The 23,322-nt window shown below is 41.6% G+C and overlaps 1 protein-coding gene across 4 annotated transcripts in view; it reads right to left on the bottom strand.

The window, feature by feature from the left end:
* Positions 1 to 1,154: 1,154 nt before the first annotated feature.
* The window catches only part of Dynlt5 (dynein light chain Tctex-type family member 5), a 27,996-nt gene continuing 5,828 nt past the window's right edge, over positions 1,155 to 23,322 (bottom strand). Inside the window, exons 1-5 of one of the 4 annotated variants that reach the window (XM_076934580.1) lie at positions 20,547 to 20,953; positions 18,577 to 18,718; positions 14,211 to 14,302; positions 7,403 to 7,527; positions 1,155 to 5,803 (exon numbers count right to left, since the gene is read on the bottom strand). In XM_076934580.1, coding sequence (XP_076790695.1) covers positions 5,600 to 5,803; positions 7,403 to 7,527; positions 14,211 to 14,302; positions 18,577 to 18,677 — 522 coding nt within the window. In that variant the 5' untranslated portion in view covers positions 18,678 to 18,718; positions 20,547 to 20,953 and the 3' untranslated portion in view covers positions 1,155 to 5,599. The other 3 variants (XM_076934581.1, XM_034503295.2, XM_034503290.2) reach the window with 3 other exon arrangements.

Here is a 23,322-nt window from a genome sequence, read left to right on the forward strand (position 1 = left end):
AAGCTGAAACCTACACTAGACTTTAGTGAGACTTTCAGCGTTCTTGGGTCTTAGTTCACCCTCCAGAGGTTTGCTCATTTGTGAATGAACTCATAAATCCAAATGGGTATGAAGGAAGCAAGGAATGGGCAGTGCTAAGCGACATCACTGTCAGGAACCACAAAAGTCCTGATGTGGGCCCAGCCCTCTGCATGAAAGATGCATGAGAACAAATAGAGATAGCCCTGGAAGCAGAATTTGGGAACAGATAGTGTCATGAAAGATAAGGATTTAAAAGAAACCTGCCATTGATAGACAGTAGATTGAGTGTTTAGAATTAAAAAGAACCGCACAGGTGTATTATGGTGATGAGAAGGAATTGCAGAAGTGTTGGGGTTTGGTCTCTTGCTATGTATTTTAATACTAAGTGCGTTGCCCCAGAGACAAGAGAGTGCTCACAGACCCAAGTGGAGCTGTGTGACCTTGCTCCCCAGATATTTCTGACTGGTAAATAAAGATGCCGATAGCCAAGTGCTGGGCAGAAGACACATAGACAAGTTTGAGGATTCCCGGGTTGGGGTCAGAGGAGAAGAGGAGAGTGAAGAGGGAATGGAGGAGAAGCCGCCATGGTTAGGTGAGTCATGAAAACGTGGCCCTGAGGGCTGGCCAATTAGAGTTAAGAGCAGCCCAGATGAAACATAGTAAGTAGTAGCTTGGGGTTATCAATAGGAAAGTAGATTCTAATAGCATAGAGGGTAGCTGTCTACCCAGCTCATGTGCTGTTAAAGGCTTATTGTAAATATAAAAATTGTGTGTGTCTTTTCTCCAGGAACTGAATTGTCAAAGGCAGGGTAGAAAGCCTGGATGGGGATTAAAAAGTTCTACAACACAAAAGTATCTGCTCAATCCCTCCTTTCTTTCTTCTTTTTCTTTTTATAGTGCTAAAGATTAAACCCAGGGCCTTGAGCCACTAGGCAAGTGCTCTGACCAAGCTTTATCCCCAGCCCATGGTCTTTTGAGACGGTGTCTAATTATGTAGCTAAAGCTTGCCTGGAACTTCAGATTCCCCAGGCTCAGCCTTTAGAGTTTTGGGATTAGAGACTTTCTCCAGCATACCACCTTTAGCAAACACATTTTGTGAAAATTAGAGGTTGAAAAAAAGTTCCTATAAGAGATCAGCTTTTAAAATTTTATTATCATCATCCTCAATCATCATTATCATCCTCAATCATCATAGATAGTCTCATCTAGCTTAGGCTGGTGTCCAATTTCTGTGTACCTGAGGCTAGTCTCGAACTCCCAATCCTTCTGCCTCCACCTCCCCAAAGTTGGAATTACAAGTGTGCCCTATCGAATCCTGCTTGGTTCAACTATCTTAATTTTCTCTCAAAAATTAAAAGAATGGGGAAAAAGTTTTAAAAAAATTAAAAGAAAATGCTTTTATGTGTTTTGCCTGCATGTGTGTGCACCACAGGTGCCTGGTCCCCAAGGACACCAGAAGAGAGTATTAGATCTCTGAGAATGATGGTCACAGACAAGCTGCCATGTGGGTGTTAGGAATCAAACCCAGGTCCTCTGGAAGAGTAGGCAGTGCTCTTAACCACTGAGCCGTATCCTCATCCCTGGTTCAACTACTTTATATATACCGTCTTCATGAGAACACGGTCATGGCCTATTTTACTTCTCAGGAAACAGGCTGAAGGCATTGGGTGCTTGCCAAACTCACATAACCCTTAAGGGCTGGAAACTGTAGAAGGTTTGAAGACAAACTTACTACTTGAAACGAAGAGGAAGAAAGCACCACTCCTTCCCTTAAACTACATTGCATGGCATCTCAGAAGGAAGGTCTTTAAAAGAGCTGAGGTATCTTGTGGGTGAAGTGGTCTGCACATTTGTCCTGGGCGAGCAGTTGTTTGTGAAACCTCCAGATTGGTGGGTGAGGACCAGATTGCTGACTGTGGGAGCATCAGAGAGACTAAGGATGAAAACCAAATAACTGTTTGATGTTGAGTTCTATCTATTGGTTTTTTTTTTTTTTTTTTTTTTTTTGAGTACCTAAAAAGACAGGTCAGATGATGCCCCAAGAAGGAAAGTTCTCATTCTTTAAGAGTGTTAATTTGTAAATGTCTAATTTGTTGACTTTAAAAAAAAAAAACGCTCCCACATATTAGCTAATTCTTCTGACTTAAAAAAAATAAATTCATTGACCTAGTGTTTAATTTTTGAACCCACTATCTGCTGAACTCTAACCTACTGCTCTGGGCTTTCTGAAAAGTCACCTAATAAACAATGCCTGGAGCTGATCACATGCACTGAAATGCTAGTTGCTTTTTTTTTTTTTTTTTCTTTGAGGGAAACTTTATACTTCTTTTGATTTCTAACAACAGAGAGGGATGATGTAAGAAATTGTTTCAGTGAAGGAAAAAAAGAGGATGAAGAAGAAAAAGGAGGGTGAGGAAGAAGAGGGTGAGGAGGAGGAAGAGGGGAGAGGAGGAAGAGGAAGAGGAAAATGACAGCACATAGCCAGTACATCCCTGTTGGTTTGGGGTGGTTTCTGGTTGGCTTCCGAGAGCCAGTAACTGACTGTTTAGTTCTGACTATACTTGCTGGAGGGTTGGGTAATGAATATTTTATAAGACAGGAGGGAGGAGGGATCTCTCTCTCTCTCTCTCTCTCTGGACTCCTGCCAAGACTAAATCTCTTCCTTTGATGTTCTAGCTCAGCTTTCAGCTGCCTGTGGCCAAAATGTCCCACAATCAACTTAAACAAGGGTGCAACAACAAACCTAGGGTTTTACTCTACAAATTCTTTCCGCTGATGGCTTCTTCCTGGGAACAGCACCATGCATTTGGCTCCAGACGCTCAGACTTTCAGCTGTGACCACAAGTACTTCTCTTAGACATTAAGCTGTGAACCATTCAGCAGGCATGTAGTTAATCCTACAAAACCCTGAGCCACTGGCACCAGCATTATCATTACCACATCAAGGGAAAGCTGCTGCTTTGTAAAACCGGTAATGTGTCTAAGGTGCCTGGGACCATGGAGATCACACCTAAGTCTTCCAGGACTTGAAATGTCAACTGCTCTGTGCATTCATTGCTTTAGCCTCCTTTTGCCTAGTCATGTAAACCTTATTCTGGCATGCCTCATATGACATGTCTTCTTAATTAAGAGAAGTCATTAAGAGTCACTTTTTTTTTTTGAGGGTCTGAGTGCATTTCCTTAGGAGATAGCACCCTTCCTGTGACCTCTCATACCTTGTAAATTTCTTCCTCTATTCTCCCATCTTTTGAAATTCTCTTTGTCTCTGTCAAAGTCTAGAGGAAGTCATTATTTCCTTCCACAAAGACTCCCACAAGTTCTTTCACTGGATAAAGACATTCTGGAGTTTTCTTGGGATAACATGTTCTAATCTGTGCTGTCTCCACATGGGAATCTTTCTGTCTCCACATCTGGAGTTCTGGAGTACAGATATGTCCTGCTGTCATTTCCCTAAGACCATAGTCCTCAAGGGTTCAGATCTGAATTGCTATTTTCTGGACAGTTGGGAGTTGGGTAACACAGTACATACAAGTCTTGCGTGTAAGTAATGAATTAGATTTCATTGTTAGGTGGTCTGTGCTCTTAGTTTCTTCAACCCAGGAGAATAAAACTTAAAAGCTAGAGAACAACCAAGAGATGATCAAAGAGTGATCAAAGGAAGGGTCTGGGAGGGAGGAGATGGAGAAGATGGATGGAGAAGGATCAGTGGAGTAGGTGAGATATGAGTTTGCAGAAAAAGGACACAAAGTCTTCTACAGTGGGGAGAGTGGGAAGGCAGACACTCATGGAGGGGGAGCTGTTTCTTTGTTTTGAGGCTTTGAGTGGTGAACTCTCCTGAAAATGAGATGTCCTAAGTGAGCTCTTACTCTGTATTCCTATGCTGATGCCACTGCTGGAGCGCAGCTCTGAAATCTCAGTTACAGCACATGCTAAAAGGCCTGCTAACTACCTTTTCCATCTTTAACGGCCTTCGTATTTTAAGGTTTTTCTGACCAACACAACCCGGGAGGAACGGTGAGAAATTATTCTACTGACTAGATGTTAGAACTCTGAAAGGAAGTCATCTCGACAGCAGACTTTCTGTAGGTAATGCTGTTTTTTTCATTTGACTCATTCCTCCCAAGCTGCTGTGTGATTTCACAGCCATTGTCTGAGAAAGAAACTGTTGACAAAAGCGTACTGTGCATTGCTTCCTCCTCTGATAATCAAATCCAGATGCAAAACTGGGGTTTGGAGACAGGCAAGTCCTGGATGTGATCATTATTCTACGTAGACCCCCCACCCCCAAAGCACTACCAGAAAAAGCCCAGGAATGCATTTAAAAACTACATTTGGTTTTAGTGAAAAATAAGACATCAAAACATTTTAAAATTGTGAAGCATTGACTGGGTTTTTTCATCTGCTATAATCTTTCTGATATGAATTACATGCAATTTTCCCCTTAAGATTATAACATTGCTAATTCTCTTCATATGTGAGCAATTTGTGTTTGACCTTTAACAAATGTCCTCTAGGCAGATGACTTGTCATCCTAGAGCAATGGCACAGCGTCATTTCACATGCACACAAAGACTTGAAAGCCCCATAAAAATAAACGATCCATGCTACAAGAGGCATCAGCCAGCAGAAGAGCTATTTCAGCCCTGTAAACGTCAATGCCCATACGTTCAAAAACCTCACCAGGTCACTTTAGTGCTAAATTCATAGGAACAAAATGGCAAACACACATGTTTTATTTGTTAAGCTGCCAGCTTTGTATTCTGGGTAAAAGGTAGGTCAGGAAAAACTAGTCAAAAGCACACGGGCAATGTATATTTAAAGGCAGTGTCTCTTTCCAGTGCATGATATTAGGTGCTACAGGCACATTTACTATTACGCGTCATGTATATTTAATAGCACAATGTCTACTTTAGTGTCCTTAAAAGCCTGTATCCACTTTATAGTTTCCATTATTGAAAAGTCAATGTTCAGTTCTCTTGTAATTTTGTAAAGTGCAGGCAACCCACAAGAGTGTCTAGATTTAGCCAGTGGCCCCATGGGACTATGGTAATTATTACAAAATCATTAATTCTATGTCAGTACTTTCAACTGTCAGGTACACGTAACAGTAATTGCAACTAATGAATGCTGCTCAATTTATTAAATGTAAAATGAAAACCAGTATTATTTTGTATGCAGTACTGAAGCCTATTAACATTCACCATTTTTGTGTGTCATGTTGAATTATCCTACCCTATATGATATATAGCCAGAGTACGTTGCCATATATTTCTAGAACTTTATCAAAAAGTTATCCAGGAAATTCTAGCTCTCAATTAAAAGAGAAATCAAAATAATCATCACCCAAAGTGATATTTAGTTGGGATCTATGTTTATGTGAACTGACTTCTGCTTTGAATAAACAAGACCTTTTATTAGGCTCCCCTCCCCCTCCCCCAGTCCTCACAAGAGTGACGGAAGCTTCCAGTTGTTTGAAATCTTCATCTTGTCTCTTTCTCACAGGTTTTGTCAGTAGAACTTTTGTGAATAGAGGCACACAGCCTGTTTCATGATTTTAACACACGAGGACCATTTTCAGTCACTCAAAGTAAACTGCATAGACATTTGCAAGCGCAAAGAGAGTAGAATTTTTGAAAGTATAGGACGAGACGGTATCACTTTTAGGATCCCAGAGGCATCTGCTGCCAATAAGTATGCTCTGATCATCCCGTTGTCCAATGTAAACTGTCACAATTAGTTTATACCTCGGAATCACTAATTCCTTGACCTGGGTCTTAATAACCTAGAAGTTGATAAAAAAAAAGGGGGGGGGGGAAGGTGGTTATTTAGTCACATTAAATCTCAAAATTGTTAAACACAGTATATGATATAAAAGCTGAAGGGAGGATAATTTGGGAAGGATGGAGGGGACCAAGAGGAGGAGGGCAGGGAGAAGGGAGAGCACAATGGGAGAGGTGAGTGGGTGTAAAAATACCATATGAAGATCATCCCTTTGTAGTCTAACTTTAAAAAATATGAATTAAAAAATGTTCAAAGAAAACAGCACGGTGCACTGTAGATACTTATATCTCACAGAACCACACATGAGTAAACTTTCCTTCAAGTACTATCCTCATGGGACAGGAATCCAGGAACAAAATAACAACATTAGCAATAAGCCAGCATTTTCTAAGACATACAGAAAGCTTGTCATCTACAGAACAGAATTTAATGGATTATTACATCCTTTGAAAGTTTGTAAAAGATGGCTTCCCTTTAAAGAGTGCCATGACTAGGGCTATTTTGTTGTTGTTGTTGTTGTTGTTGTTGTTGTTTTCATGACTAATGAGGAAAAGATATTCTAAAGTCTCCCACAATATAATAGACATAAATATTTGTCCCAGAGTTTGATATAAAAACCAAAGTAGAAGAAACTATCATAAAATACACATTAGTTGATAAAACATGGAACTGTATTTAGAGACCACCATATCTATAATTGACAGCACTCAAAAAAGTTTCTGTGGCAAGGAGAAAACAGCCCTTAAAATTGCCAGAAATAAGGGAAAGTTTTTGGGTGAGGTGATGGCTCATGGGTAAAGGACTCATACAAGTGTGAGAACCTGGGTTCAAGTCCCGCAAACCCAAGTAAAAGTCAGGTATGGCAGTGGGCAATTATGATCACAGCATACCTGCAGGGAAATGGGGCAGACACAGGACAATCCCAGCCAACTTGGCGTATGTTGTGAACAGCAGAGACTCTTAAGTGAGGTGAGATGTGAAGGCTAACACAAAAGGTTGTCCTCTGACCCCTACATGTGTGCAATGGCACATGCATGCAATGGTACATGCACTCTCACATCCACATACAGAAGCATGCACAGATACCATACATACACATCATACAAATGTATAGAATGATTTTTATTTTTTAAGCGGCCTGGACCTGGAGAGATGCCTCAGCAGTTGTGAGCACTTTTTGCTCTTACAGATTCATTCCCAGGATTCCCAGCAGGCAGCTCATAACTGCTTGTAACTCTAACTCCAGGGATCTACTTCCTCTGACACTTGCACACACATGCGGCATGCACACATTGTATGTATGTGCACACACACAAAGACACACATATACACAATAAAAAATATATATTTTTAGAAAAGAGCAGTTGTATACAAGCAATAGATTTGTTAAAAATCACACACATGATAGTTTTAGACAGAGGCTTATCATGTAGACATGTACCAATGTACAGATGTAGTGTATGATCTAATTATTTCTATAAAATATAAGTGTGCCATTGAACTGATCCTGAAAATGAATTCTTTTCTTACAAAGCAGAAGATGGGCTGTCTTCCAGCAAATATTGTGGTCATAGCTAACACTGGGTAAACTGCACTATACCTCAGAAATTGTTTTAGTCATTTGTCTGCAGAATTCCGGGTCATATTGTGCTTCTTGTAGGTAGGTAATTAGTACATCTTCCAAAATACGATTGACAGTGGCCACTGGGAAAGGTTTGGTGGGACCTAGAAATGCACATAAAATTTCTTTAGAAGTCATTTCTACTCATACCCACCGACCCTTTAGTCATCTGGGTGAACTCCAGCTAAGGAAGATAGAAGTCACAATTAGGGTCAGGCTTTCTGGAGAGAAGGGGAGGGGGGAGGGAGGATAGGGGGGTTAATAAACTCAGAATTTACCAGGCTCCCTCGGGAATGCAGTGAGTTCTGCTAAGGTTCACACCACAAGCTTCTTTTTCACTTTCCAGGGTTGGTGGCTGCTGACTTCAAAGCCCCAGCACCTTTCTAATTGGCCCCTCCTTGGTGTTTACACTCTACCTACACTGCTCTGATCCCTCCCACCGCAGCCAGAAAACTTGCTTGGAGAACCTAGATCTTAAAATGGCATTCATTCTCCTTATGGGTGGTCTATGATTGTGTGCCTGCCAATGCTATGGCTTTTTTCTAGCCACCATAGCTCCCCGTGTGCATGCTGTTATAGTCTCACAGGGCCCATCTGTCAAATAAAGATACTTGTTTGTCTTTACCCTAGTCCACTCTTTCAAATGGAGCACTGTCCCCCATCTGCTCATTTAAGACACATCCACTCAAGTTTCAATTCTGGCTCAGATGTCTTTTCCAGGCACTTTCTCTCTTAAATCTCACTCCAGGTACAAAACACTTTTCACTTAGTTGAGAAGCACAGGTCCCTTTTGCTGTCCTGGGTACCTGAAAACAGGTGACGCATACCTGCAATTCTCTCCAGTGCAATAGAAGGAAGATGGGGGCCAGTGAGGTGGCTCAGGAGATAAGGGTGCTTGCTGACAAACCTGATGATTTAAGTTCAATCTGAGACCCACACGATGGAAGGAGAGAACCAACTTCCAAACGTCCTGTGGCCTCCATGGGGGTGCTGTGGCAGCGCTTGCACGCTTGTATGTACAAATGCACACACAAGAATATATGTAATAAAGATAATAAACTGTTCAAAAAAATTAAAAAGGAGGAAAGCAATGGTAAGTAAGACGGGGCTTTATGCTCCTCAGAGTCTAACTCAATGCTTATAGGGATAATTTCTGGGGTTAATGGATTTAAACATTTTATAGATAAAAATCACTACACAAATACTAGTTATCTTTTGCTGACCACAGTCTGTGTGTCAGGGGCTGTAATACGCATGTATTTACCTTGGAGTATCTTTCAGTAGATCTTTGAGGGGACTCTCACTGCTATATATGTTCCACAGATGGGAAAATGGAGGTGTAAGCCCAGAATTACGAAGTGACAAAACTGGGACTAGATGCCCAGGTTTGTCTGGCTTTAAAATTTATATTCTCAACCACATTTCATCCATATTCAGATCAAAGCGTCAGAGAAGTGGGCTGCTCTCTGGTATCCCTGGAATCATTTGTATTATCCTTCTGGTATCTGCCCTTGCCACTACTGGGCGTATACGACGACGTGCCAAGGCTTGGTATCTAGGGGCTGGATAATTGTTGAATTACTACAGAGGAATCAAGAATGCTATCCAATTCTCTTTTAGTAGTTAACATTATCTATTAGTGTTTATTCCCAATACCTATATCAGGTTGGGGCTAAGGAAGCAGGGCACACTAGCATTGGGACAATTCTAAGAGGATTTAATGAAAGGCCCCTTTGGAGGGGTCTGAGAGAGAAAAGGAAATTACAAGTGATAGGGTTGTCCCCTTCCACCAGTGGAAGCATGCCACCCTAGGCCTGAGCAATCCAGGAAGGGAGCTTGGACTAGATCCCAGCATGGCTCAATGAAAATGGCTCCCTTAAGACTGCTCTGTCCCTTGGCTGAGAGATGAAGCCCTGGCAAGGTGCCGGGAGGTAACTTCCCCCAGGCCTCATTTCTGCTGAAGTTTCACTGGCTTTACTCAAGAGCAGGTTACAGCGTATGACTGCAGTCCAGTGAGGTCAGCCTCCTGAGGCTCATTAAGAGAATCTTTATTTTGATGATAGAAGAATGGTTTAGTCCAATTTAAATCAGGCTAGGAAGCCAGACATGGAGGTGTATGCTTGCAATTTAAGTACTGGGGAAATTAAGAGCAGTCTAGGATACGTAGTCACTGTGAGACCAGAAACATGATACAAATGACGCTACCAGCTAAAATGTCTGCTCAACAGAAATCTTAAGCAGTTACCAATCTGAGAAGGGCTGGTCCTGCTCCTGATCCCAGGAGCCAGAGATTGGGTATCATAGACAAATTCCCCTACAGCAAACTTGAGTGTCCTCCTGTCACTGTGTGCATTTCGTATAAGGTTCCTACTGTGCTCCTACCTTTACCTGGGGAGCTGTGGATGGCCGATGACTTCTAGGGGAGGGATAAGCCTTTAAGGTTTGTCCACCATGCTCCTCTGGACGGTTCCCCACATAGGAATACATAGACAACACATAATGCAGTCAGTGGGTTATTGGGGTTGGGAATGGATCTGGGAGGAGGTTAGGGGAAGGAGTTGGTGGTCAAAATATAATGCTTGATGAAATGCTCAAAGAACTAATAAAAGTACTTTTAAAAAGATCTCCACTATATACCCTTATTGAGAAAAGTCAAATTCGAAGGTGACTTTCTCCTTTGTATTGGAAATACTAAAAGATTATGCCACTAGCCTAGACTAAATTAAATGGATTATGTCATTCAGAAAGACATCTGTCCTACCAAGTACTCACATCACATGACCTTACTTGGCCAATATTATTCCCAGGGAATCTGTTCTGCCTTACATTAAGGTTCCCGTCCTCATTATTACGTTCAGAAAGTGGATAATTCTTCTAGTGCAGATATATTGGTGGGTGCAGTGCTTCCTGCCTCTTCCCACCCATGGGAGCAGCATCTACCCATCTGGAATAGATCCTCTCCCTTTTGGAGTCATGGAACACCAGAGCATCTATACTGCTACCCATGAGCCCGAGTTTGGAACTCAGGTGATTGGCTCAGGGGTGGCACAGCTCTAGACAGGCCAAAAGAGCACTGTCTTTAAAGCTTTATTTCAAAGTAGAAGTGGGTAGAAAAACAAGTCAGACTCTTCCTTACAGCAAAAGCCATGATTTATAACCTTGGAAACTGCCAGAGACCATGTTGCTCAAGGTTGGAAGGAAGGCCACAGAGGGAGGATGAAGTTGGTACACGTTAGGGACAGAAAGAGCATCTGGGATGGGGGAGTCTGGTTCCCAGTACTGCTGTGGTCCCCTTTTGTCTCACAAATGTGATTCTATTTTTAAAACTATTTTTCTATGAAGCAATGAACCCTCATCCTCACATCCTACTGGCTTTTTCCTCACACATCCAGAATCACCTGTCACCTTGCTCAGACTCAGATGTGGACATTCAAAGAAACAGAGGCAAGGCAAGCTCCTGAGGTTCTGTGACAACTAATACAATAAAAAACCTTGTCCTCTTCATTTTGAGATATCCCCTACACCCTTACGGAAGAAAATATTATGGATTTCAAAAGACCTGAAAAACAAGAACAAAATTTTAAAAAAAAAACATAAAACAAAACAAAACAAACAAAACACCCAAAAACCCAGTGAAAGTAATAAACTATCTGTGCCACAGCTTCCCCTAACTGGGATAACAAGAATTATTCTAAGTCAGGCCTGGCATTCCATAGTTAGGAGCTGCAGGCTAGAGGGTTAGCATTCAGGCTGTCTTTGGCATTATAGTGAGTTTGAGGCCAGCAGGAGCCGTCAGAGACCAAAACAAAATCATGAAAGGATTACTTTCAATTATTTTGTGCTATGATTTAAGGAGATTATATATATATATATATATATATATATATATATATATATATATATATTTAAATGGTTAGACCAGCTTAGTGACTACAGTCTCAGATTAAATAGAAAGGGGAAAAGGGAAAAGCAGTAAGAGTAAGAACACTTTTATCTATCTTTTTCTAATCTGCCCAGATATGAACTAACAGCCTCCTCTTGCCAGGCCTTTTTTTTTTATCGTGATGTATGGTACCCTCAAACTGTGAGCCAAAAGATACCCTTCCTTCCTACATTACTTTGTACAGTATTTTGTCATAGTATAAGAAAAGAAACTGGTACAGTAGTTAAGATCACTGGCTGCTTTTCCAAAGGTCCTGAATTCAATTCCCACTAACCACACGGTGGCTCACAACCACCTGTAATAAGATCCGATGCACTCTTCTGGTGTGTCTGAAGACATCGACGGTGTACTCATATATGTAAAATAAATCTTTATAAAAAAGAGAGAAAAAGAAAAGAATCTAACTGAAACTCCTCACTGATGTGATGTTCATAGTCACCATCTGAAAAAATAAAACGCTACCTAATTTTAACCTGAGCTCTAGAAAACAAGTCCAGTGCAAAACTTACTGTATAATTTATGGGAGTCACCTTGAATAAAACAAGAGAGGTTTAGTGATTGGTGGGAAGGCCCTAAGTCCGTCCCTCTCAGCAAGCAGTTCCAGTGAATGGGAAGCAATGTACATGAAGCACCTCAGTGATTCTCAGAGCATCCCTGAGACCTGCAGACCTTTGTGCTATTTACACACAAAGAAAGCCATGGTTTCATTATGCTTTGCCTAAATAAAAAAATTCCTGGGGTAGTCTCTAAACTGGCATTCACGCTCAGCCGGATCAGCCGCCACAGGCTGCTGCTATTCTCTTCCGTTCTCTCCTCTCTCTGATTAGGGAGCAAGGGTTAAATGATGACACTCTATTCTAAGAAACACAGCTTCCCAGTTCTATTTTTTTCCCCCTAGTGAACTATATTCATGTGTCATTTTATTTACGGCAGCTGTAATCATTTAGATAAAAGGATAATCACAGATAACTTAAGATGGGCTTAGATGTCGACGTGGTGGTGAACTCTTACCCACAGACAACCTCTCCAGCCTTAATGATAAAAGGCCTTTGTACTAGATTAAGTCTGTTTTCCAAAGCAACCAATCAGCTCTATTAATAACTAAACTGTATTTCCATCCCTACTTGCTCTTAGGTTTATTTGCCTTGTGAAAGGCACTAATGAGCCTCTAGTAAAGACTCTTATATCAACTTGATGTAGTACTGGCCAGGAAAGGGGGGAGTGAGGGCGATAGTCAGCCAATCACCTTTATCTAAAGATCAACACTTCCGAAACTTAGATAATTAGTTTATTTGCTTGAAGCAATTGTGTGTGTGGGGTGCAGGGGGGGGTGTAGGGGGGTACTATGAAAGAAACATGGGGATTCACATTTAAATTGCTTTATCTTGATTCAGTTGGATTCCAGGCCAGTCTCCCTATCACTTGACTCAAAGTCACAGGCTGACAATAATTAAGGGCCTTTGATTGATAAGCCAGACAGTGGTGGCCCATCTCTTTAATCCCAGCACTCGGGGAGGGGAGGGGCAGAGATGTGGACCTCTCAGTTTAAGGCCAGCCTGGTCTATAGAGCTAGTTTCAGGACAACCTGGGTTACACAGAGAAACAGTGTCTCAAAAACAAACAAACAAACAAATAAACAAATAGTTTGCAAATTGGAGAAAACTTGACCCAAATTCAGGTTGCTGACTGGAGAAGCTAAGGGCAGCAGCCGGACTTAGGTACACCATTAAAGCAAACTGGATGGTAGGAACATTTACTGTTTACCGTAAGCAGTGTGAAATGCTAGCAGCCTATCCTGGAGCCCATAGTATTGGACTGAGAGTGTAAGTCAACCACCACAATAATGTGCACATCACATAAACAAATCTAAAGTTATAGTGTGTTTGTCCTCCTTTTATCTAAGTAATTACAGTTTCTCAGGATGCAATTTGAGGGTTGTCCATGAGAAGACAGAGAGGGACGCTGTGTTTCTTACTCAAATAGTATTGAGATCACTGCAGAAAACTGGCTATCAGGTCTACCAGGGTGGGGTGATGGTTTATAATTTTCTTGGGTTTAACGGGCCACAGGTGGAATTATCCTGGCCCACAGAGTCCTTCTCTGCTTCTTGGTAAGCCTCTGTGGAATTTATGTAGGGCAGCAATTATATCTGAATTCAGATAATCATAGGCAGGTTCACACTTAAAGAAAACAAGTAGGTCTGTAAAGAACCAGGAGTGGGAAAACGTATTTGAAGTGGACTCCACCTGGGAGCATAAGGGCAGGTGTGAAACCCTTTGTTTTCAGAGACCCAAAGCCTCAATGGCAGTAGATAAACATCTCTGTCAACAAGGGACCACAGTGGGCAGCCTCTGTACTGGGGGATTTTTTTTTTCCTACACCATCAACAATCTTGGTTTGTTTTGAAGGATAAACATCAGTGCACATCACATCTCTTTCACACACACACAGACACACACACATACACACACACAGACACACACACACACAGACACAGACACACACACAGAGACACACACACACACACACACACACACACACACACACACACTAACTCCATCAAGAAATACCCAGTGAACCTGAATTCAATCATATGTTATGCACATTTGTGGCATCCAGAGATTTATTTGAGATTCAGGTAAACCTGAATTTTTTGTTTTGTTTTAAAGGAAATAAGTATTGCTTCAATTTTGCAAAGCAAGTCTGTAACTCTGCAATTGGCCACCCACTTTCTCAAATTAAGGTCTCTTATCTAGGACTGAAGACAATGACAGGCTACAGCTAAGCCAGCACTGGTCATCAAAGTCAAGGTTTAGCTTGTGGATGAATGACAAAGCAGCGCACCTAATTGGTAGGTGTTTTCCATCCGGGTTGTATGGCGAGAGGAATCAACACACTGTCTGGGATCATCCTCGTGGGACACAGTACAGACAGAGCTAAGAGCAGAGGAGGAAACATTAGTGATTAGTTAGTTACAAGGTCAACAAAACGTAATGTTGCTTTAAGCAAGTACATTGAAACATGCAAAATTTACTGTAAGGAAGTTTCCAGTAAGCCCTATAAATAGCTCAATGGCGTATTTAAAGTCTGAAACACTTGAGAGATGGGAACACTGAGCTGTAGAGAAGTTACTGGGACGGAGTCTCAGGGTCATGGTGGAAGTCAGAGTAGGTGCTAGCCTAAGTCTATGGGGTAGTGCAGTGTTTCAAAAGCCATTGTCAATGGAGTCCCTGAACAAAGATGAAAAAGCATACCCCACAGTAAACAAAGCTCACAAATAGGGCTTGGGGGTGTATAAAGAAGCTTAACGTGTTGGGAAACAAATCCATACAGACAAAGGGTATTATAAAAAGATCATCCTGATAAGTTCCACCAAATCCCTTCAGAATAAAAAAAGAAACGGGACACTCACCTATCTACATGGCGAGAAACCGCAAGTCACCTAAACTCTAAGAAGTCAATCAGTGTTGGTCACCTTTTTCTCAGCATTAAAAAGAATTGGTCTTCAAAGCAATATGATCTGATCCAGGTGTGGAACAAGAAACCCAAACAAGGAGGAGCCCCTGATGGACTCTGGCACTGTGTAATTCAACCTACCTCAGCAAAAACCAAGCGGGACTAATGAGTTACACCATTCTACCTCAAATTCCCTCCACCTGCTAAGATGGAAGTTAAGACAGATGTCATTTCAAAGGCAATGATATAACACTCGAGATCTCTCCCTCTCTCTCGCTCTCTCTCTCTCTCTCCCTCTCTCTCTCTCTCTCTCTCTCTCTGTCTCGCGTGTGTGTGTGTGTGTGTGTGCGTGCTCACATTTGTCATTTGTATCTATGGGTGTGAATGTGTGTTCAGGGTGACCATTTCTCCAAGTAAAGGCTATCTTTTTGCTCTAATTGAATAAGAAAGAGTTATTTGGATTTTGTTTGGTTTTTTGAGATAGGGTCTCACTAAATAGCTCTGGCTAGTCTGGAACTATGTAGACTAGGCTGGCCTTGAACTCACAGAGGCCCACCTGTCTCTGCCTTCTGAGGTTCAGGATTAAAAGCATGCAGCCACTGTACTCAGTTTATTTGTTTTTAATCACTGGGGTTTTTCTTTCTTCTCTGTCTGTGAGAAGTATAAAATATTTAGTTTGCAGATGTTTGAAATGAGTGGGATCTGCAAATTGACATTTTTGAGAAAATCACATTACTCAATTTTTAAAAGTCCTTTGGTACAATATAGTTTTCGGGACAAATTAAAGCTCACTCACAATGGCTATGAGTGTAATGTCATTCTGGCTGCCTTTGTCATGATGCATCTTTGTGGTGGTGATTCCACCCTCTTCCTTCTGACACCTGCTTTTCTCAGTTTCCTGCTGTGTTTGAAGTAGCAACCGTTGTGGCTACAGGTGTTGTGGGCGGGACCAAAGATGATAGACAGCTTCTGCCTATGAAACTTGACCATACACTGCTGAAGTGAGTCTATGTGCCCAGCATTATGCATGCTGTTTTCAATTTGGCAATACAGCTCCTGTCAGCTATTTTATTTGATCTTTTCAACGTCCTTTGATGCTGTAAAGAAGTCATCATTCTCTCTCCATTTGAGAGAGAGAAAGAAACAAGGCCAAGGACATACTGTCACACATGGAAGGGAAGGCAGGCTTTGACTCCAAATATTCCATTTATCTTGCAGTGGAAAAGCTTACTGTGTGCTTACAGCAGACGGAGAGAAAAGGAGGCAATGACTCGTGGGGATCATGGCTGCAATTCTGATATATGTGTGTGCTGTGTGTGGTGTGTAGGAGACGTTAGTGTAAGCCTTTGCAGTCTTCTGTTATCATAGTAAAAGTTCACAGGAAGCAGAGTGAAGCAGAATTCATATCAGCTGGCCTTAAAATACCAAAGAAACAACCGCTCTCCTACTGTTCTGCTTAGGGTTATTAAAGCCTAGTGGCCAGTGCACTCTATGCTATTTTTGCTATGAAGATGGTGTCTACTGGGCAGCTTTCAAAAACCAAGGGTCAAAGTCTGACGTATAGATTAGAAGTTTTAGAGGCTGGTCTGTTTTTGATTTTTTTTTTCTTTTTTATAATCTACATCTGCTGTTTTTTGTTTTTCCCCCTGCTTGCTCCGACCCAAAGGTTTGTTTGTTTATTTATTATATGTAAGTACACTGTCGCTGTCTTTCAGACACGGCATAAAAGGGTATCAGATCTCATTACAGATGGTTGCGAGCCACCATGTGGTTGCTGGGATTTGAACTCATGACCTCTGGAAGAGCAGTTAGTGCTCTTAACTACTGAGCCATCTCACCAGCCCCCTGTTTTTGAGTTATTAAAGATGTTTTCTTGGAGTCTTGTTTTGCATCTGTATGTGTGTGTTTAAATGTATGTATGCATAAGTGTGTATGTATGTATATATGTATTACTGTGTAAATGTATGTATAAGTGTGTGCTTGTGTGTGTGTGTGTGTGTGTGTGTGTGTGCATGCAGATGCATGTAGAAGTCAGAAGTTGATGTCAGATATCTTTCTCGATCCTCTCCACCTTACAAATGGAGGCAGGGCTCCTTGCTGAAGCCTGGGCTACTGAGCCATCCAGTCTGGCTAGCCAGCTTGCTCTGGAAGTCCCTCCTCTTTGCTTTCCCCGCCAGCCCCCTGGTATTACAAGGAAGTTCTCACATCCCTCGGCTTTTACAGGTTCTGGGAGTTCAAACCCCAGTCATTATACTTGTGTAGAAAGGGCTGATGAGCTTCTCCCAAGCCTCTAGTGTCTTTTTCTTTGCACAGTAATCATGTAAATACTGATTTTGTAAATACCCTTTGAAAAACATGCAAAACACACGGAAAAGTGAAGAGTAAAATTACATTACTAATCCCAGTGCTTAGGTAACGGCTGTTAATATTAAAAAAGAATGTTTTCAGATATATGATTTTACATATACCATCCTATTTTGTTTTTGTTTTTGCTTGAAACTGCATCCTAGTCATATTTAAAATACTAGCTTAATATAAGAACATTTTGCATTTCCCTTAACCATTTCTTCTCCAGGCCATTTAAATTGCTCCTGATATGCCACTACTATAAAGGAACTTTTAATTACCATGTGACCGGGATTGCCAGTTTCTTTCAAGTGTTGCTCCTCTCCTTTGTTGGTAGCAGAGCCTTAAACTGTGCAAACATTTCTGTCTAAATGAACAGCAAATTCTTGGTCCTTTTGTGTGCTGCTGGAGTTCTGTGGCTTATGAACCAGTGTGATGTAACCACAACTGACCGGGTAGAAATTTGAGGAAGATTTCTCAAAACAAAACAGCACAAGAAAACCCCAAATCAACAAATGTAAGCTAACCAGCAGGAGCTGGTCTTCAGTCTCTTCTGTTACTAGAATGAGTGATGGAGGGAAGGATCTTAGAGGCTTCTTGATTCTGTAGACTGGGTAAGAACAACAGTAGCCTAGTAGCCCTTCTTTTATGTAGGAAAAAAAAAACATATTTCCATTTTGCTTAGGGCACTGTTTTGGATTCGTTTTAAAGTGGTATTACCAGAAACATGAGATGTTATTGATAAACACTTCTGGAAACAGACTCCACTAGAAGATCAATAGAGCGAGCTGTGTGAAGGGAACTTGCTGTCAGTTTTGTTGCAGGAGATGAGGCCTTGCAAAGATCTTAGCTGTTTTACTAGAAGCCTGGCTGCCTTGATCACGCAGAAGAAAATGCCTGGGTAACCTATTGCTTTCTTTCTGTAGTTTCAAGGCTGACCGTGTTTCCAGTGTACTATAACTTCAGGAAACATTGTAAAAAAGTTATTTTTATTTTAAAGTGGTGTGTGTGTGTGTGTGTGTGTGTGTGTGTGTGTATGTGTACATGTCCTCAGGTGACCATGGAGCCCAGAGACATTGGATCCCACTAAAACTGCAGTTAAAGGTGGCTGTGAGCTGATGTGAGTGCTGGGAGCTGAATTTAGCTCTTCTGGCAGACCAGTACAAGATCTTAACCCCTGAACCATTTCTCCAGCCTCAACTTTTACTTCTGAACATCGTGTTTATGTTTGTTTCTTTTCCAGTAGGAAGACTGTTGTATGTTGAATGAGAATGTTTCTCAGAGGCTCTGGCATTTGAACATTTGGTCCCCAGTTGGTGGCAGTGTTTGGGGGAGGTTGAGGAGGTCCAGCCTTGGTGGAGGAAGCCTGTCACTGCTGATGGACTTTGAGAGCTAAGGCCATACTCACACAGTGTTCTCTCTGCTTTGTGCCTGTGGTCCATGATGTAAGGTCTCAGCGCCCTGCTCCAGCTGCTGTGCCTGCTGCTTGCTCCCATGTCTCTGTGCCATGATGGATATTTACCCCTCTGGAACCATAAACTCAGACAAACCTGTTTTTCTATCAGATGCCTTGATCAATGTGTTTTATAACAGTGACAGAAAAGGAACTAACTCAAGGATAGGAGGTAGGGCCTCCCTGAGGCTAACTTAGCCCTTTACTCATCTTAAATATCCATGGTCTGATAGTTATAGGTTAGCATGCAGTGGATTGGAAACGGATAGATGGAAGAGGATACGGAAAAATTTTAAAATAATATAGTCATCACTTGAGTGATGACTTAAGAGATAGTAACAGTGCTTGCAGTATGAACAGGAAACATTGAAGTAAAATATGGGTTAGTCATATTTTCGTTTTACTTTTATTTTTAGTGTAATTTTTATTTTTGTGGATGAATGTTTTGTCTGCATGTATATCTGTGTGAGTCCTGTGAATTCTTGGTGCCCACAGAGGCCAGCTGAGGGTGTTGGATCACTTGGGACTGTGAGCCACCATATAGGTGCTGGAAAGTGAACCCCGGTCCTTTGAAAGAGCAGCCAGTGACTCTCAACCACTGACTCATCCCTCCAGCCCCTTGGTAAGTTTGTAGAAATTGAAGCGTTCCTATATTTTAAAAGCATGGAACTATCAATGTCAGTCCAGAGCACTGGCTTACACAAAAGAGGCTCAAGGCATTTGAACTTCTAAAGACAAGCCCGTAATCTGCTTATTATATTCACTTAAACTTTCAACTGCAGGCATACATGCAATAAATATGCGCTACATGTCCTGACACTACAAGTGGATGAGGTCCAGTTCTGTGACCCAACTTGCCAATGATAATCCTTCCCGACACAGTCTCATTGCCTAGAGAATGCTACAGTCAATTTTATCTTAATTAATTGAGACAGTGTCTTGTTGTGTAGTACTGACTGGCTTGGAGTTTGTCCTGTAGATGAGGCTGGCATCCAACTCTGTGATCCTGCCCATCCTTGTTCCTCAAGTACTGGCATCAGGCATGCGCTGAGAGTCTGATCTAAAAACTGGGGCAAGCATTCAACAAACAAATCCATGGTAGGGGAAAAGAGAAAGAAAGTATATCTTATACAAAAATATTTTTTAAATCAAAATGTGTACAGTTACATGTAAAAATCCAGGCTGTGCTTAAAAGTGCCTGAGCTACTTTTGATGACAAAATTCTATCCAGGTTTCTTGAAATAAGAGTTACTGTTGAGAGCAAGCATAAATTCCTAGTCTTTGTAACTGGTGACCACCCATGTTCCATAGAGGGCCTTCAGTAAGGGTGGGAGCTCCTTATTAAAGTCATGTGCTGCCCCCTTATGGGTAGACACTGCAGTGCATGGAGGAAAGAAGGCTATAGGTTCCGTGTGTGTGTGTGTGTGTGTGTGTGTGTGTGTGTGTGTGTGTGTGTGTATACATATTTTTTTTAATTTAAAAAAACTTTTAAACAAGAATTTATTGCCTACAATGTGTCAGACAGAGTCCAGAGTGATGACAATACAAAAGATGCATTTAAAAATAGATATCTATGCTCTAGTAATATGATATAGAGAGTAAGATACAATATACACAGAGACTTGCTTAACTGGGGACTATCTATGGATTTCTTTCTGATTATGTCTAAGACCTAAAGCATGCCAGCTCACTTCCTAGTAGTAAATGGTGCTTCTTCTTTGGAAAAACAAACTTTGTGGAAGGCATGCAGTTTCATGATATCTTATCCCAACTGGCATATCTTTCTAGAAGGCTACAGTGGAAACAGAAGTTGAAAACCTTCACAAAGTAAAGAAATGAGAAAACAGAAGAAGGCATCATCTCGTGGGAAGCATTTTTTTTTTCAAGAATAGAGGTGGCTTTCGAAGGACAGAGAATACACCTACCTCCTGTGAAAAGTGTAGCCCTGACCTGATGAACGTAAACCTAGAACAGAACGTGAGATCGACAGAACAATCATGGGTGTGGGCAAAAGGGTAGGGCCAGCTCTTGGCGTTGTGGGCTAGTGCTCATCTGAGAGGAAGGGGGCAGATGGTCAAGGCCAGACGATAGAATTCTCCTGAAGGGCCTTAGGAGGCATGGTTTCAAAGCCACACTGCAATCCTGAGAGGTGATGCCTGGTGTGTCTGAGCCCGGGCTAACTCCCATGACTGTGACGTCATCAACGAGGGGTGTGGCCAGCCACGACAGATTTCCAGTGCAGAGGAAACCCTAGCTCTCCTCCTCCTCATTCTTCCTTCCTTCCTTCTCCCTTCCTTTCGGTTTTGGAATAGATGCAAATGGACTTTTTTTTTTTTTTTTTAATAAGGAGGCTAAAATAAAGCTTGCTTTGTACCAAACACTTGAATAAACACCTTTTTTACGTTGTAAATTCATCTTACAAGTCACTCCGGACTTACTATATAATGGGCTTGTAAGCATAATTTATTTGAGAGCAAAAGGACTTAATTATTTAAGAGTTCACATAATGCAATAATAATTGCCTGCTCACTGATAAAATATTCCATGAAGGACAGTTTTGTGTCCAGGTACTATTCTGTCTTTGAGATGTCATACTAGGATATAAAAAAGGAATTAAACTCTCTGCCTCTATAAAACTTAATATTTTATTATTTTAAAATTTATTATTATTGCCCATATGATGTGTGCACTGAACAGTTGGATCTATTTTTATTCTCACTGGCCTCAGTGTTTGCTATTCTACCAGCACATTGCGATCAGTACAGGTGCAGAAGGCACCTTGTTCTGTGTTATACATCTCTGGTTTCCAGTGTGCTTGTGTATCTCTTCTTATTCTGCTTGGCCTTTAGACCTTCCTTGTGGACACTGCTATCTCTGTTTACTCTATTTAAAACTGGCTTCCCCTTTTTATTGTTAACATGCAACTCTGCTCCTGTGTATAGATATTCTAGCAGTTTTCTAACTGTATTATTACATACGTCGTGAAAATACTTCATTTTGTTGTAGTTCTACTTATCAAAAAAATTTTAGTTTTTTTGTGGTTTATGTTTTGATGTTGGTATCTTATTTAAGCCTACTCTTCACTAGGTGTGGTAGTGTGTAATTATAACCCAAACACTTGGGAGGCTGAGGTGGAAGAATGTGGATTCAAGGAGAGCTGGTGGTGTGTAGTGTATGGGGGTGGGGCTTCCTTACTCCTAGTACAGACAGGTCTTCCTATGCTTTCCTTTATGGGCTTTACGCTTCCAGCTTTCCATTCTCCGCCTTCCATGTGGACTGGGCCTGTGTAAATGGTACAAGGTACCAGATCAGCTTCATCTCTAAAACAATCTGTCAGACACAAGAGCCAAAACCCCGGAAGAACCCAAGGCTATAGCAGCACATGCCTCTTTTCTCAGAGCTAAGGGGGCAGTAGTGAGGATTACTGCAAATTCCAGGCCAGTCTGATCCACATATTACGTTACACGCCAGTCTGCCTTAAAAAAAAAAAATCATCATTTCTATAGAAATAACTTGGGGTAAAATAGAATCTCCTCTATTTAATCCATATGTTCTCTCTCTCTCTCTCTCTCTCTCTCTCTCTCTCTCTCTCTCTCTCAGCACAGTGAGGCTGTCACATTTCCCTGTGGTTTCACTTGAAAAGTGCCATTTTATCTTCTCTAAGTCTCTCTCTCTCTGGAGCTAAGCTGCATCTCAGCTCAATGCAAGATGGTACTATAACACATGCTATCCCTTTGGTTTTCTGTCTTCTAGCTTTTCACGCCAGGGGTCCAAAGAAAGGATGACCTGGCCCACTTTCTGATACATGGGCTCATGGCTTGGAATCCTGGAATAAATTGTCTGTGTAAATTTACTTGTCCACTTGTTTCCCTGAGCAGGTTGGCACAAAGTTCACGAGGGCAGCGCTTTCCGTCCTTCACTGAACTGCTCAGCAGACTCTGAAGGAGTTCCCACGTAGCTCTCGATTTGCTGGAACATCCTCCATCTCTACGCTAGACCCCTTTGGTTCTTTTGTATGTCCACTGTGTGGCACCATCACTGCCATGTACTAGAGGCTTGCTGTATCCTGAGTAAATTGCAGAGAGAAGTCAGCATCGTGTGGCTGACCTGCTGTGCTGGATGCCTTTGATACATTCCCGTGGGGAATGGTGGGATCCACACACAGTTTTTGTTCGGTGACACCACAAGAACTTAGATTTGAGGCAAAAGAAAGGCTGTTCAGTCTTTGTACTTCACCCAAACCCACAGTAAAACTCCTGGCTTTGGAGTTAAATATGCCCAGATAGCTTGCCACATTAGCTGGAAAAAGTGACTTGACCTCATGGCTTCTGTTTCCGTTTTAAGGAACAGGTGATACAGCATCTGTGCAAATGCTGTTCAGTGTCTGCCTGAGGGTGAGCCAGCAAGTAAAACATTGGTGTGAACACCTGCCTGGACTCACGAGTGGAAAACACAAGGTCTCGGTAAACAAGGGGCCCAGCTGGGGCATTCATGCAAATTACACACGGATCGCCACTTTCTGTGCAATGAAAATATGCAGCTAATATAGACTTCTTTCTATTTGCTAACTCTGTGGTTTTAGCGTCTCAACCTACTTGAGCTGCTGTTTATTTATCTGGAAATGGGGCTGATGCCCACACCTGTTAAGTAGAGAAGACTTTGACAAACATTTCTGAAAGAGGTCAAATAGCGGGACTTTGG

Source organism: Arvicanthis niloticus, chromosome 5 (assembly GCF_011762505.2).
Source record: "Arvicanthis niloticus isolate mArvNil1 chromosome 5, mArvNil1.pat.X, whole genome shotgun sequence".
Lineage (NCBI taxonomy): Eukaryota > Metazoa > Chordata > Mammalia > Rodentia > Muridae > Arvicanthis > Arvicanthis niloticus.